Raw genomic sequence first — 16734 nt, 5'->3', positions numbered from 1 at the left:
AAAGCCTCCTTGGGATCCTTTTGGAGAAACTCACCATTGCTCATCATCTCCACAAATTGGCGCTCTCGAATTGTAAGTCCTTCGTAGAAATAACTGACGAGTCGCCAACTCTCATAACCATGGTGAGGACACTGATTTAACAGATCCTTGAACTGTTCCCAAACTTGATACAGAGTTTCATTGTCCTTCTGGGTAAAGGTTGAGATCTGTTGCTTCAGACCATTGGTCTTATGGTGAGGGAAATACTTGTTGAAAAATGCTGTCGTCATTTCTTCCCAACTTCCAATAGACCTAGGTCGCAGAGAATACAACTAGCTTTTAGCCTTGTTCTTCAAAGAGAAAGGAAGGAATTTCAATCACACAGAGTCCACAGCTTCAGCTCGGTTGTGAAAAGTGGCCACCACTTCTTCAAACTCCCTAATATGCACGTATGGATTCTCGCTCTCTAACCCGTGAAAGGTCGGCAAGAGTTGAATCATGCCCGGCTTGAAATCCAAATTTGGCATATTAGGGGGAAACATTATGCATGACGGTGTGGCTATACGTGTAAGGTGAAGATAATCGTTCAACGTCTTCTGCTGGACCTCCTCGTTTTGAGCCATCGCGAACGGATTTACAACTGTTAATGAGGCTGGGGTCGAAGGAGCACTAGACGTGTGGGAAGAAACTTCACTAGGGTTCTCCAGTCTTATTGTGAATCTCCCTAATTCGTCTCTATAACAATTCATTCACTTTACAGCGTTTCACTTTTTTTTTTATTTTTTTTTATTTTTTTATTTTTTTAATTTTTTTTAAACAAAGAAAACAATAATGTAGAATCACGAATCACAACCCCCAAGAGTGCTCCCAGGAAAAATTGGTGGGGCGAGGCCTCCTTAAAAACCAACCTCCTAGATAGAGCAACGTTCTCAGGAAAGACTGGTGTCGTAGAACGCTAACAGGAACCAGCCTCCTAGACAGAACTCTCTTAGTTTGTACTTTCCAACGTTTCCACAAAATTGCTTGAAAAATTTATTAAGTTTTACGACATATTTTATGACGTGTTTTATGAAATGTTAAATGTCAGATATTAGTACCCTAAGTTAATACTATTCTAAAACCTAAGGTTATACAAATTATGACAAATTAAGAGTTCTAATTTAATGTCTAAATTGGTCACCTAAAAGGCACAACTTAAAAATTAATAAATTTAATTCTAGTTATGAAAGGAAAAATAAATGCAAATTAAAAGAAGAATAACAACAAAAATAAAAGCTAGCAAACTAATTAAAGAAAATAAATAAATAAATAAAAACAAATGCTATTTTATTTAAATAAAGAGAAAAGGCATAGAAATGCTAAACGAAAACTTAAGAGAACTAAATAAAACAAATAAACTAAACAAAAGATAATACTAACAACAAAATGCAAAGTAAAACGTAAAAAGAAAATGTACAAATAAAAGTTATATACAAGCAAATAAACTTGCAAAACAAATAAACTAAAGGAAATGTATTAACTTTTTTTTTTGTTTTTTTATGGACAAAAATGAAAACTAATAATAATAGTAAATGAAAAATCAAACTAACAGAAACTTTTTTTTTTTTTTTTGAGAACAAAATAAATCAAAAGAAAGCCTAACAAAGTAATAAAGAAAACTTAACAAACAACCGGGAAAATGAAAATTGGCTACAAGCTAAAACAACACAGCAACAAACGACAAGTAAAAGCAACAATGAATAAGAAGTTAACTAGAATAATAACTAATATACCTAATAAACAAGTAAAAGCAAAACGTAAACCAAATTAAACTAATAAACAATGAAACTAACAAAAACGTAAAATAAAAACTTGACTAATTAATCAGTAATAAAAAACACACGGCTATAAACTAAAGAAAAATAAAGTGAAATTAAAATAAATAAATAAACAGTGTACTTACCTCTTTGGCTAATTATCTACTGATTACTCTTGTAAGTCGCACCTCCCCGGCAACGGCGTCAAAATTTGATTATGCCCAAACGTGTACAAAAATAAGCGGTCAATTGTAGTACAATTTGAATGGTCGATCCCACAAGGAGGTGTTAAATTGAACAAGAAATGACTAGCAAATAAAAGCGTTAGGAAAGTAAGCAATCAAACAAAGAAAAGGAATGAGTGTTTTTGATGATTTTTTAAACAATTTAAAATGGAAAAAATTCAATAATAAAAAGTGGTAAGGCTTTGAGAATCCTCCGTATGCTTTGTTCACCTATTTAGATTTTGATTCATAAATTGACTCAATTGAAAGTTTCACATCCCAAACAATCAATCGGAAAATAAATATTTGAAGAACATATGAATTAAAAATGTATTCGAGTAAATAAAATTCTAACGTTTAGAATTAAGAAAAATTATCTTATGAGAAATCTAAGAGCGACAATATACCATTGGCAATATTGCAGTAAAAGACTACTCATAAAATAATACCTATCAATATATAATATAATGCAACAATCACATAAAAAGTGCTTCACTAGATTTATATGAAAGTTGACAATAAAATATATTGATAAGAGGAAGAAATATGATAAAAGAAGATTATTTACTCGAATGTATAAAACTTACAAATCATTGGAGAATCAAAATCCAAACAAGTTCACTACACATATAGGATCATCTCTAGCCTCACCTAAATACTCTAGCCTAGCTTGCACATAATTCTCATAAAATTTTTTTAAAAAAGTATGAGAATAAGAACAAGAAAATAAGAGAAAATGTGTGAGAATTTAGGCTCTAAAATCAACAACCTAAACACTTTGACATGGCCCTATTTATAGAGTCTCTAGGCCATGTTAAACAAAAATACAATCAGCAAGTAAATAAAAAAAGAGCACAAACGGATCCTAATTGAATCAGAATTTACAAGTCTTAATTTTGAGAGTAAAAGCTGATTATGATGGGAAGAAAAACCATCACAAATGGATACAACTGATGAACAATCTCGCATGAACGGCTAGAGCAAGTGAAGAAAACACCATGTGGCACAACTTGATTCGTCCAGGACAGACGCTTGGAAAACGCGGATGCAAATTGTTTCGGACACGACACGTGGCGCGGGCTGGTTGGCTGAGAGGAAGAATGGCCGGCAGCAGGGGCCCACCCAGAACATGTGGCAGAAGATGGTTGGAGAATGGCTGCAAGGCGGGACCCATGCGGAGATTGGATGGAAAATGCCTGACGCACGCGTGATAAGAACTTGCCAGGGGAGGAGGACCGTGTGCGCCAAGCGCATGTGGGAACCGGTGCAGCTGGGGCCCACTAATCTGTGATGCGGCAGAGAGCGACACGTGGCGGCTTGGTGAGGCACGCGCGGCTCGGCTCCAATCGGCTCGGCTCGGCGGACAGCTGGCTGAAGGGCTGATGGGCTTCAGATGGGCTTTGGGCTTCACTTTCTCTTTATAATTTTGGCCCAAGTGTCTTATTTTCCTACAAAACAAAATAAATTAAATTAAAATAAAATACTTTTACAAAATATTAATTCCACGAAAATATTTAATTAAAACTCAATTTATTTAGCAATTATGAACAATTTAGGTGCACTTTCATGCACTTATCAGCAGGCAACTGGGGCTGATAAAAAGGCGTGAACTGTGGGAGTCTTCTTGACTAGGAGCAACACCCCTTTGACTCTGTGGTGATTGCTGGGTCTGTCGGTTCACCTGTTGGCTCTTAAGAGGACAGTTTCTTTTGATATGCCCTAGCTCCCCACAATGGTGGCACTTGAAGCTATAGGGTCCACTATTCCCACTCCCCAAAGAGTCACTGCTACCACTAGGCACTCCCCCATTACCTTGCCCCTGATCACGGCTTTTTCTGTTACTCCTTTGGGGTCCCCCTAAAGTTCTTCCTGAAATTTCTCGACTCTGGAGGAAGGCGACGTGCTCTTGTTTGACAGAGATGGCTGCTGCAACCAGGTCACTTAAGACCTCTTTCAAACTTAAGGCACTTCATGTGCTCTGACTCAATCAGTGAAGAAGCAAAACGGGATAGTTCGTTGAACTTAGTTTCGTATTCCCTCACTATCATGTCCCCTTGCTGTAGGCCCATAAATTCCATGGCCTTCTCATCTCGATAGCTTTGAGGAAAGAACTGTTCATTGAATAACGCTTTGAATTGTCCCCAAGTCATCCCCTCTACATCATGCATTCACCGGATATGCTTCCACCATGCACCAGCAGGACCTTCAAACTTAAAAGCTGCAAACTCCACCCAGTATTCATCTGGTACTCCCATGGTACTCAGATGCTTGGACACCGATTCAAACCAATACTCGGCTTCCTGGGGTCCACCCACGCTAGTGAATGTGGGAATTGAGCTACGCCTGTACTCACGGAAGTAGCTCTATTTTCTGTCCTCTGCAGGACGCTCATTTTGGGCTCTAGTAGCCATCCCCTGGAAGGCTGCATACATGGCTTCCATGAATTGCTCATTCGGCATCGCCGGTGGGTTAGGGTTTCTACGGCGCAGCGGCATCCTCTTACCTGAAAAGAAAACTAGAGCATTTTAGTGGTTCCCTGATGTCATTCATGTATGCATAATCCAAACCCTAAGGTTCTAAACTATGGGCGCTATGATACCATGTCTTGTCACTCCCCCAAATAGGGGTTAGTGACGTGGAGGCTTGTTTAGAAACTTAAACCTATTTAAGAAAGTGTTTAGCAAATAACTATGCTAAAATTTAACTTTTCAAATCTAAAACATCCAAGAATTTCCAAACAAGCCCCTGCAATTAAGAGAAATTTAATTTCAAGAAGAAAGGTGGAACTTCCAGCCAAACCAGTTTAAAACATCGCCCCTGGTATCATGTCAGGAATTCCCACAGGTTTAGCATACATGAATTTAAACAAAAGTAAATGTGACATCAACCACAGTCTAGCAATATTTGAGTTTACAATCCACAATTCTATACATGCCTTGGGATAAAGGATAAGAAGAAATACAATTCTTCACTTATCAGGAATGAGTTCACCTCACCGGTGGTAGCTGCCTAATCCGCACTACTCCTCGCGTCGCCTGGAGGGGTTTAATACATTTGAAAACATAGAAAAAGTGAGCAGAAGGTCCAGTAAGACATAAGTTTATAAAACATAATAAATAAGGTACTCACGGTTTGAAGACATACACCCAGAACCGATCATCACTTTTTAAAGAAAATAGATACTCACATTGTAGTAGAAAATATATGTATTATGAAAGTGTGCAAATCATCATACCACTGAGCAAGAAGTGGTAAAATGTCTGTCTAGTGAAAAATGTAGAGCCATATTACCACTGAGTAAGAAGTGGTTCCATACTGGTTTCGGGACCTGCCCCCAAGGATATGATTCCCATATCCCGATCTCTGTGGTCACCATGCGGTGTATTATTTCTTAAGATATTTCATTTTAAGAAATCATACTCTTTAAAATCTCATTTCCAAAATCATTGAAAAACTTAATAGCATTCGCATGCTATTTCTTTAAAATCATTTTCTTTAAACATATTTTGTTCCGAAACATTTTCATAGGCCAAAACCATTGAAAGTGAGGCTAACAAGGATATGGACAAGAATATCCTACCTCTTGGATATCAAACCTGTGGCTATCTTCACGTAGCCCTAGCTCCACTTGCCTTTGAACCTCCAATTCCAATCGTGCCACTAACTTCATCACCAAAGTCAACGGTTTAGGATTCAATCTTTCTCACTAAACCTTCTTGTTTAATTATGCACAATGGTATCATATTAGTGTGCCTTAACTTAAGCAAAATCAAGCTTATTAATAATTCTTAATTCAAATCACGATTCTTTGACAATTGAAATTCTTTCTAAAAATCAAATGGGAACCAGTGTTGAGGTGGTTAATCCACTGGCTTTGAGTGCTCAAATGAAGTTGTGTCAGGTATATATCGAGTTTCGGGTTCTTTTAGTGTGAACCGGCCGACCAGTGATAGAGGAGTGTAACTCCACCAGTTGACCGATGGAAGGGTGACCGGTCGACCGGTGGGATGAAACTCCAGGGCCAAAAATGACTGATCAGCGAGAGACAAAGCCAAAACCTGCAATTTAGGGTTCGATTTCGACATATTCTCAAAGGAAATTTATAAATCCAGGTTCCAATCAACAAATGGGGTTCAAAGAATCAAAAACCCCCAAATTCTATCAAGATTTCATCAAATTTCATTCGAAATCCATTCGAAAACAAATTTAAACTAAAAATCACCAAACTCGACCCAAAACGAGCTCCACAAAGCTAAATCTAAAAATCTAAAGTGAGTTTCAAAGAGTTTTACCTCGATCTAGGCTTTGATGTTGAAAATCTCTTAAAAGTCTCCATTTTTCTTCAAATCTGGTTCAAAAACGTCCTTGAGAGAGAGGGAAAACTTGAAAGAAAGAGGAAGAGATGGGTGAGAGAGAGAGAGAGCTCATTGAGAGAGAGAGAGAGAGAGAGAGAGAGAGAGCTCGGTGAGAGGGTTACGGGAGAGGAGGGAAAAGAAAAGAAAGAAAGAAAAGAAAAGAAGAAAAGGAAAATAAAATGAGGAAAAGAAAATAATAAGGAAAGACAAATAAAAGTAAAGAGGGGTGGAAGCATGTATTCTCACACACTTGTAGGGTAAAATTATAAATGTTGAAAGTAAGCTCAAAATTCTTAATTAATTAAGAAAATCAAATTTAGGCACACTAATAAACCACATTTAGCATAATTAAACACATTTAATTCTTAAGGGCGCTACATGTTCACATAGTGTGAATGCAAGGCACATGTTTAACACATATGGAATTATCCATTTAAATTTATTTGATAAGTTGTTCAATTTAGAATTCAAATTAATTTAAGTTTGACTTAAATTAGAATTTGAATTTGAGTTAAAATTGGATTGCAGGATAAATACAGAAGTTTACCTTATCCTTTAAGTGGGGATTGCGCCTACCATAGGGATAAGGATTCCAATTGGTGGCCAGCCATATCTAAGAAAAGGAATGGAGATTTTGTTTTTAAAAAAAAAAAAGTCAATTTTAAAGTGGGAGAAACTAGATAAGCTTTATCTTGGACATAAAGGCAAGACTCCTTCTAGGAGTCTAACTACTAATCTATAAATAAGGATATAGTAAAAAATTGTGACCCAATCTTTTGGCTCCTAATTTTTATATAGAGTGACCGATTTTCACAAGAGTTGTGAGTGGAAAATTTTTCTCCAAAAATTCCATGTCGTGCATGCGTTGGTGTTCGTGGAAATTCTTGAGTGTTTTTGTTAACTCATTTTGTTTTAGGTGTGCCCACACACACGTCTTCATGGATACAAGGAATTGACGAGGAAGGCTCGGATTTTCTAAACAAAGCATTGGAGCGAGGATTGCTCAAGGTTAAAAAACTCAAGTTATCATCCTAATCGGTTGGTAGGTATAAATCCTAATCTTGTTCTTGATAAATAAATTAATGAGATTAATTTATTCATGCATTAATTAATATAATCTATAGAGTATCTCACAGGTTTTATGTAAATTCTTTGTTATACACGATCCGTTACTCTCATGCTTCCGCATCCAAATTTGATTCAGAAACCAACATCCACATCCGAAATCGTTTCAGAAACTAACAGTTATGTCCTTTGGAGGAGTGTCAAGTAAATTTACACTGTTGACTCAATGATGGAAGCCGAGTATGTGGCAGCTAGTGATGCTTGGAAAGAATCATTGTGGCTCTGTAAGTTTTTGATGGATCTTGAGGTAGTTGTTGGTGTGGATAAACTATTGAGACTGTACTGTAATAACAATGCGATAATAAACAACACCAAAGAACCAAGATATCAAAAAATGAGTAAGCATATAGACAGAAAGTATCAGGTGATAAGGAGCTTGATCGAAGAAGGGCATGTGGAAATATACAAGATCGCATCGGAGGACAATATGGCTGACCCATTCACGAATGCCCTACCGACTAAGGCCTTTGAGAAGCATGTCGAGGTTATAAGGATGTGTAGCATGTCACATTTACTCACTTCAGTACAAGTGGGAGATTGTTAGCGTTTATGGCCTTAGGAATAAGTGTAACAATGTTCTTTGAGACATTTTGACTACTAATAAAGATTTATTTATTTCAAATATATATATATATATGTATGCATTGTCCTCTTTACATACATATTAGTTGAATATATGATAAGTAAATTGAAAAGCTGAGACTGTCATTCTAAATCTTTAGATCATGTATGTAATGAGAAGAAAATGCGGAAGACAAGAATCTAAAGATGATAAGTCTAAATAATGTGATTCGCAATCGAGGGAATGAAGTTGGGTACATTATTCATGTTAAGATTGTTATGTTTTCTATTTCCTAACAGTGACGATTTGTCTTGGTTGTCGGAGGAGGGACTCCATGGGTTGAGATATTAATATAGTTCCTAGTGGTGGAATCTATATTGGGTAAGAACAAAGTTGAATTATTTTAATAAATAATTCCATTTGAATAAAACAATTCATTTTTGACAAATTATATGTGGTCATCTTAATCTTGAGATGGATAATGAACCTGTGTGCTTGACTTTATCCTTTGATGTACCAAAGAGAGACATCCTGACATTATGTAAAGGTAAGCTTACGGTACGTTGGGCGTATGACTCTTGTGTGCATAGATTCATTGTTCATAGATAGTGGAATCCATAACTTCTATAAAAAGTCAATGATATCCTCTTATGCATTATCTGTGGATTGGAAAATATGAGCGCTCAACCATTAGACTATTCTATGTTATCTAATGGTTTACTATTTGCATTGGTATGGATAGTGGTTTTCTGATGGAGTGGTAATGGAAACATAAGATAATTATAATCGAGAAGGTAAAACGGAACTTGAGCTTAAGTCGATTGTGGATTCCTATGGGGATGATGCACTAATATAATGAGTCATGAACGAGAGCTATTCGGAGTTTTGTAAATATGTTATATGAATCGAGAGTGCAACTCTACGCTTAGTGGAGTAGCGCTAGAGTTTATAATTATGAGATGAACTTGTTGGATTACAAGTACTGTTGTGATTATAGGAACTTGATTTGTATATGTCCACAAAGTCCCTTTGCTAGCTCATACAATCTCCTATAACAATACGGCGTATTTACTACATATTGGTAACTTGTGTTATTTCCGTAATAAGGTTCAAAGTTAATTAGAGATCGATTGATTAATTCATGAGTAATTTATCTGGTGAATTAATTGGTAAATTAATTCTAGATAAATTGGTTGAATTAATGTTTTTAGGCTGCTAATTCATGAGTAATTTATCGGGTGAATTAATTAATAAATTAATTCTGGATAAATTGGTTGAATTATTATTTTGGGTGTTATTTAATATGGGAAGACTATTATATGACTGTTTTGATCAGGTAACTTTCCTATTGGATTACTTGAATTAAAACCGATGCTCTGTGCAAGTTTTCCGTACTGAAAAGTCTGAGAAACAAGTTCCCCGTAATGATACCGGTCAACCGGTGGGTAGTCCGGTCAGTGTACATTGGGCGACCGGACCAGGTGATCGGTATGTGAAGGGCGGTCGACCAATGGATACTACTTTGTAGGTTCAAACGGCGGCAGTTCGGGACCGAGAAATGATGGCGACGGTTCTGGGCAGAGAAACGACGGCGAGCCTCGACGTACGACGGACGATGGCTTCAAATGGTGACTTGCCACGGCTTCAAACAGTGCGCCTGATTGGTTTTAAATCGATGGCTGCAAATAGAAGAGCACGCCGGTATGGGTTTAATTTAAGGTTTTTTTTTCCGGAGGTATGTGGTTCTGATTGCGGGTTTGATTTTCGGTTTGATGTTGAGTTTGCTTTTTTTCAAATGATGAATGAATACTATGCAGAGTTTTGCAAAATATTTACATTCAATCGGCATTCTCATTTAAGGCGATAGGCTTTTAATCGGAATTCTCATTTTTTATCCTCGTTTCCTCTTTTTTTCGGTTTTTCAATGTGTTCACGATTCCTTAATGTGGCGTTTTATGCCAAGTTCCAACAATTTTTCATTTTTTGCTGAAATTTGATACTGTCATTCTATTTGGTCATTTTTCCCCCCTTTCGTTCGTCTTCTGAAGATCAATGCATCGCTATTGAATGTATATGAGTTCTCCTGCATGTTTTTTGGCTTTTTTGGGGCTCTATGTTGCGCTAGATTGAAATTAAAAGTGTCGCGGGGATATATGAATTTGAATTTCTGGTGTATTGCAGTTTACTTAAACATTTCTATAATTTGAGCGAGGATTAATATTTACAAGGCCTGAAACGTGAACATTTTTGCGGAATTTCTATATGCTTTTGGGCAGCTTAGGATAGCTTCGAGTTTTTGTGGTGAAATTGCGGATTTGTATTGTAGAAGCGAGTCAAGCAACATGTAAGGAAATTATTAGTCTCGGTTGTTTCTTTTCAAAGATCAATTAATAGTTGTCTAATATTGAATTTTTATTCCTCGTTCATAGTTGTCTTGTATATGCAGACATAATTTCCTGCGCTTATAGAAATTGGAAATGGCGATTCCTGGTTGAATTGTCTCTGTGTTTTCTTGAATTGTCTCTGTCCATTTACAGAGTTACATTCATGTTTAGTTCGTTTGATCACTCCAATTAATAATTGTCACGCCCCCCAAACAGGGGTTAGTGACGTGAAGGTTTGTTTAGAAATTTAAACATGTTTAAAAAAGTGATTAGCAAATAACAGTGTAAAATTTAAATTTCAAATCCAAAACATTCAGGTATTTCTAAACAAGCCCCGCTATTTAAGAGAAATTTAATTTCAAGAAAAGTGGTGGAATTTCCAACCAATCAGTTCAAAACCTCGCCCCTAGTATCATGTCAGGAATTCCTATAGGTTTAGCATACATGACTATAAACAAAAGTAAATGTTGACATCAACCACAGTCTAGTAATATTTGAGTTTATAATCTATAATTTAATACATGCCTTGAGATAAAAGGAAAGAAAATGCAAATCTTCACTTCTCGAAGACAGATTCACCTCACCAGTAGAAGCTACCTATTCCGCACTACTCCTCGCGTCGCCTGGAGGGGTTTAACACATTTGAAACATAGAAAAGTGAGCGGAAGGCCCAGTAGGATATAATTTTATAAAACATAGTAAATAAAGGTACTCACGGTCTGAAAACATACACCCGAAACTGATCATCTTTTAAAAAAAAAGGAAATACTCACGTTGTAGTAGTAAAATATCTGTATAATGAAAATATGCAGAACCATAACACCACTGGGCAAGAAGTGATAAAATGTCTGTATAATGAAAATGTGCAGAGCCATAACACCACGGAGCAAGAAAGTGGATCCGTACGGGTTTAGGGTCTTGCCCCAAGGATACGATTCTTATATCCCGATCACTGAGGCTACACTGCGTTTTATCATTTCTTAAAATATTTCATTTTAAGAAATGATACTTTTAAAAATATTGTTTCCAAAAACCATTGGAAAGTCAATAGCATTATTCATGCTTTTCCTTTAAAACCATTTTCTTTCAACATGTTTTGTTCTAAAACATTTTCATTGGCCAAAATCATTTAAAGTAAGGCTAACAAGAATATGGATAAGAATATCCTACCTCTCGATGTCAAACCTGGGCTAGCCGTTCGTTCTCCTAGCATCCGCTTTCCTTAAAGCTTTAATACTTGACATTCTCTACTAGCTTTATTACAAAAGCAATATCTTAGGAAGTATTTCTCATTCCTAAAACGAATCAAGCTCAATCATGTTTAATTGTTTCTTATTAGTGTGCCTTGACTCAAATTTAAGTTTCACAAACAATTTTATAATCAGTTCGGGGGTTCTTTAAAGTTTGAAATCCAATTCATGGGTTTGGTTTCTTATTTAATTTCAGCTTAAAAATAACTTTTTAAAGAAATTTTGGCAGCATGTCGGCATAAATAAGAAAGATGCCAAACTTGCAATTTAAGTTCAATTTCAAAATAAATTCTCTAGAATCCATCAAAATCAATTTCCAATCAATTCAAAAAGTCCAATAACTGAAAACCTCCAAATTTCATTCAATTCTAATAACAATTGTTCTAATACAAACCCTAACTAAAAATAATTCAAATCTAACCAAAATTAAACTTTCTCAAGTTTAAAATTCAAATCAAGAGTGGGTTTCAAGGGATTTTACCTCAAATTAATTGATGAAGCCTTGTTTTCCTATGTTTCTCCCATTTTCTATGGCTTTTTTTTTGTGTCTCGGCAGCAAGCAGAGAGAGAGAGAGAGAGAGAGAGAGAGAGAGAGAGAGAGAGAGAGAGAGAGAGAGAGAGAGAGAGAGAGAGAGAGAGAGAGAGAGAGAGAGAGAGAGAGAGAGAGAGAGAGAGAGAGAGAGAGAGAGAGAGAGAGAGAGAGAGAGAGAGAGAGAGAGAGAGAGAGAGAGAGAGAGAGAGAGAGAGAGAGAGAGAGAGAGAGAGAGAGAGAGAGAGAGAGAGAGAGAGAGAGAGAGAGAGAGAGAGAGAGAGAGAGAGAGAGAGAGAGAGAGAGAGAGAGAGAGAGAGAGAGAGAGAGAGAGAGAGAGAGAACTGGAGAGAGAGACAGCCGGCGAGAGAGAGCCCGGAGGTGGTTGCCGGCGTGGAAGAAGAAAGGAGAGAGAGAAGGGCGGCGGTGGGAGAAACCAGAGGAGAGAGAGAGAAAAGAAAAAGAAAGAGGGAGAGAGAGAGGGGGGTTATGTGGGCTGCACGGGAAGGAAAAAGGGAAAGGAAAAAGAAGAAAAGGAAAAAAGAAAAGAAAAGGAAAAAGGGAAAAGGGAAAAATAGAAAGAAAAAAAAAGGAAAATGCACTAAAATTTAAGTATATTTTCAAAAAATTTTAGGGTGAAATCATAAATATTGAAAATAATTTAAAGTTTCTTAATTAATTGTGAAAATCAAATTAGGCATACTAATAACTCACAATTTAACATAATTATACACGTTTAATTCTGAAGGACGTTACAATAATACTTTATAGGTGTTTGATGCAGCGTGTGACTGAGATCTATTATGACTCTTATGAAAGTTGTCTCCTAATGACAATTAAGTGCAGTGCAGATCTGTTTCGAGGTCAAACTTGTGGGTTTTCTACTTGTTTATGAAATATAAAAGTGGTTGTTACATTGTTTACCTTTTTTTTTTATCTAATTAAAGATTTACACTCTTACTCTGTACTCTGGAACCTCTATCAGATTGTGTAAGTTCCCTTCTTATGCTCTTGTTCATTTTATTTTATTTTCTTTCTTTCTTTTTGTTTTGTTTTTTTTTTTCAACTCATGGTTGTAGATTTCTAGTATATATGTTTGTCCCATGTTTTGGTTATGTATGATTAGCCTTTTGAGTGTTCCTCAGAGATCTTTGAATTTGGAGGATACATTTTTTTTTTATTTTCCAACCAATAAGTGCTTTGCTCTAATGTTAGTGTTTTGTTATACTAAAGAGAAAGAAAATGACATTTTGAAAGGGAAGGTAGGGCTGGTATGACTTAATGAGCATGGTTGGATAATATAAGGTTCGACCACTTTTTAGGAATCTATTAAATATATGTATTATTACTTGTTAGAGTACGGTGATCCGACTTTTATTTGGTCCGGTCCGAAAAGCTCGCGGTGCAATATTTGTGGTTGAGCTTTAAATATGAAATTTTGTTGGGGCTCGTGGTGGTAGCGGAGACATAATTTCCTGCACTTATAGAAGTTAGATGACGTTTTTGTATATGCAGACATAAATTTTTTGTATGCCTTCAGTAAAGCAAAAAAAATTTTAAAAAAATAATACTTTAGACGATGGTATTTTTAAAATCCGTTGTCTAAAATTAATACATCAGATGACGTTTTTAAATCGTTGTTAAATGCCTCAGACATTTAAAGACTCGCGATTAGATGATAGTTTTTGTAACTAAATCTTCTAACAATGGTTAATAACGGTTGTTATATCCCCTGTCTGTATTAGTGGATAAAGAAAGACCTAAGATCCCAATTTGAAAGAGATTGGAGATCTATAAAGAGAGGTTAAGATTCCTCCTTCATTTTTTACACACAAGTTTAACCTCTTAGATAATTTGACAATTGTTTTTGTACTTTTGAGAATTAGTGAAAAGCTGAGAACCCAAAAAGGCCGTAGGCATTGCACCAGCTGAGTCTCTATAAATCTTGTCTTCATCTTTTATTTTTGCATTTATTATTCATTAATTTGCGTGCAAAAATTCCTTAGACTTAATTCGAGCTAATAAACTTTCATCGTCGACAAAAATGATAGAAAAAATAGGAAGGACAAAGTAACAGATTTATTAAGGGAAAATATTATTTGTGTAATGGCTGTCACATTAATCAGTTTAATAAAGTATTGTATTTAAAATACATTTTTAACACTACAGGTAGTTCGCATAAAAAAGTTCTCGACTCCACTTTGATTGGCTGAAAATTTGTGAGTATATTGTCTAACCATGCATGTGTCCGCATCTTATAAAAAACCATACGCAACCAAATGTAAACTCACCATCCTACGTGGTCTCATTCATTTTACTGATTCGAATTTAGAATTTGAGTTTTATTATAGTAAAAAATTCTCAAAAATAATCACATTTAACTTTTTTATTACAGTAAAAATCTCTCACATAAAATTACATCACAACTCAAATTAAAAACTCGAACTAACAAATTAAACCAGCCTTTTATTTATCAATCTACTTTTTTTTTTCTTTGTGTGCACATGAAGAGGAAGTACTTTTTATAATTTTTATACCTTGAAAGAACTTCATCAAAGAAAAGTCAACGGAAAAATCATAATGAATTTGAAGCAGAGCTATAATAGTGATCAACAAGCAAAGAAAAAAAGGCTAATTTAAAAAAAATTTCAAACTATAATTCTTGATTTTAATGTTTAAAATTTAAATATTTTATGAGAGAAAAATATTAAAATAAAATTAATTATTTGAGTTGAGTATATGAAATAAATTAACTATAACAAGTATGGGATCTGAGACCAAAAGAACTAAAACATCTTTTCTTAACGAAGATCATTTTTTTTTTTTTTAAGAACTGATTGCCCAAATGAAGGTTTCAAGAAAATATCAATTTCAAACTAAAGGAAGAAGGCATGTGGATGATGGAGAATGGAAAGGAAGAAGGCAACTATGATGCCCAAGCGGACGTTGATGAGAGGCCGACGCTGGAGGAAGTGAATGCCCAAGTGGACATGGATTTCTAAGAAGATATTGTGCCCTTTTTGAGTTTTCTTTTTTCTTGTCGGCACAAGGAAATTTCTCCCTGCGATAAGCACATCTGCAAGTAAAGAATAGATTAAAACTTTTCATTTATTCTACAGCCTAATTTTTACTTCAATTCAAATTTTAATTTAAGTCAAATTTAAATCAATTTAAATTTTAAATTAGATAACTTATCAAATAAGTCAATTTATAACTTAAAGAGTAAGCAATTGAATTTCAAATAGATTCACACTATGTTGGGTTTTCACACTATGTGAACACCTTTACATTTGTTTTTCAAAATTTTAATTTAAACTTAAATAATCACATTATTTAATTTATAATTAATTCTCAATTAATTATCCTTGAGCGTTATTTTTAGAATTTTAAAATTTTAAAATTCTCATTTTACCTTTAGTGTCTTGTAGGATTACAAGAACGACGCGGAGACTCATGAACATATAATTTTGTGCTCCAATAAAATTAATAATTAATTAAACGTTTTAATTAACTAATTAATTTTATTAATTTCAAAAGTTACTGCACTATAAACTTAGAATTGTACTCTGATAATTATAAATATAAATTACTTTTAAACTATAAAGTGTCCATTTAATATAGTCATTACATATAGATAAATCCTCCATAAATAATTCATAATTAGAGTTAGGTGAAATCCTTTAGTACCATTGATTCTCTAATGGACATGATTCATGAAACAAATTCATGAATCTGAGCTCCTATTGGTCCAAGTACCGAATTAATCCTTAAGAGAATTATTTATCTACTTCTTTCTCAAGAAGGAATGGATTCTATCTGGTATAATAACATTCTCGGCTACTCACTCCATCATGTCTATAAAGTACAAAGAATATGATTTAAGATCTCAAAATCCATACCGAGTAAATCAAAAGACATAAATCCATAAATAGGAGTCTGCTAATAACTCAGGAGTAAGATCATTCTATATATAACTATCGGTAGACTCAATTAGAATTTCTATACTTAAATTATCAAAACTTCATATTGTGTGGATGTCCCTGTTCCGTATAATCTCATTATGCGTAATACATTCATTCAATATCTCACCATATTAATAGTGTGGATAACACCGTCTCATTATAAATGAGAATGACATGTATTAGTAATGTTTTAATTATAGAATTCTAAACTTTAATTAAATTCATTACGAACATCATTTTGATTATTATCCTTAAATATTATCCTCTCGCATATAATTCTTATATACAATATTTAAGGTCACATAAATAATCATAGAATTTTCAGTGACATTCGTAAAATATTCAACAATACATGCACATAAAATAATAAATAAAATCTTTTATTAAATAAATAATAAATATCTTATTACATCTCATGTTTCTAAGACATTATTTCTAACATATATTTATAATAGCAGGGTCCGCATAAGTTATTCTATTAATGGGTAATTTAAAAATATCAAAAAGAGGTGTGTAAAAAGTAAAAAAATGAGATGTCAATAAACGCACCCCTTTCAATAAATCAGGT

The 16734-nt window shown here is 34.7% G+C and overlaps 1 protein-coding gene and 1 non-coding gene across 2 annotated transcripts; one reads left to right on the top strand and one right to left on the bottom strand.

Moving 5' to 3' along the window:
* Window positions 1–114: 114 nt before the first annotated feature.
* On the top strand, window positions 115–221 carry LOC112091927. The gene has a single exon (XR_002902358.1). It is a non-coding gene; the product is annotated as a small nucleolar RNA R71 (small nucleolar RNA).
* A 3342-nt stretch (window positions 222–3563) lies between these two features.
* On the bottom strand, window positions 3564–4254 carry LOC112091899 (serine/arginine-rich splicing factor RS2Z32-like). Its single transcript, XM_024166638.1, has 2 exons — window positions 4194–4254; window positions 3564–3925 (listed from the first exon to the last, which is right to left on the bottom strand). The coding sequence occupies exons 1-2, from the start codon at window positions 4252–4254 to the stop codon at window positions 3564–3566; spliced, it is 423 nt and encodes a 140-aa protein (XP_024022406.1).
* Between the last annotated feature and the right edge of the window lie 12480 nt (window positions 4255–16734).

Source organism: Morus notabilis, unplaced genomic scaffold (genome assembly GCF_000414095.1).
Source record: "Morus notabilis unplaced genomic scaffold, ASM41409v2 Scaffold35, whole genome shotgun sequence".
In the NCBI taxonomy this organism is placed as follows: domain Eukaryota; kingdom Viridiplantae; phylum Streptophyta; class Magnoliopsida; order Rosales; family Moraceae; genus Morus; species Morus notabilis.
This window is presented reverse-complemented; position numbering and strand designations above follow the sequence as displayed.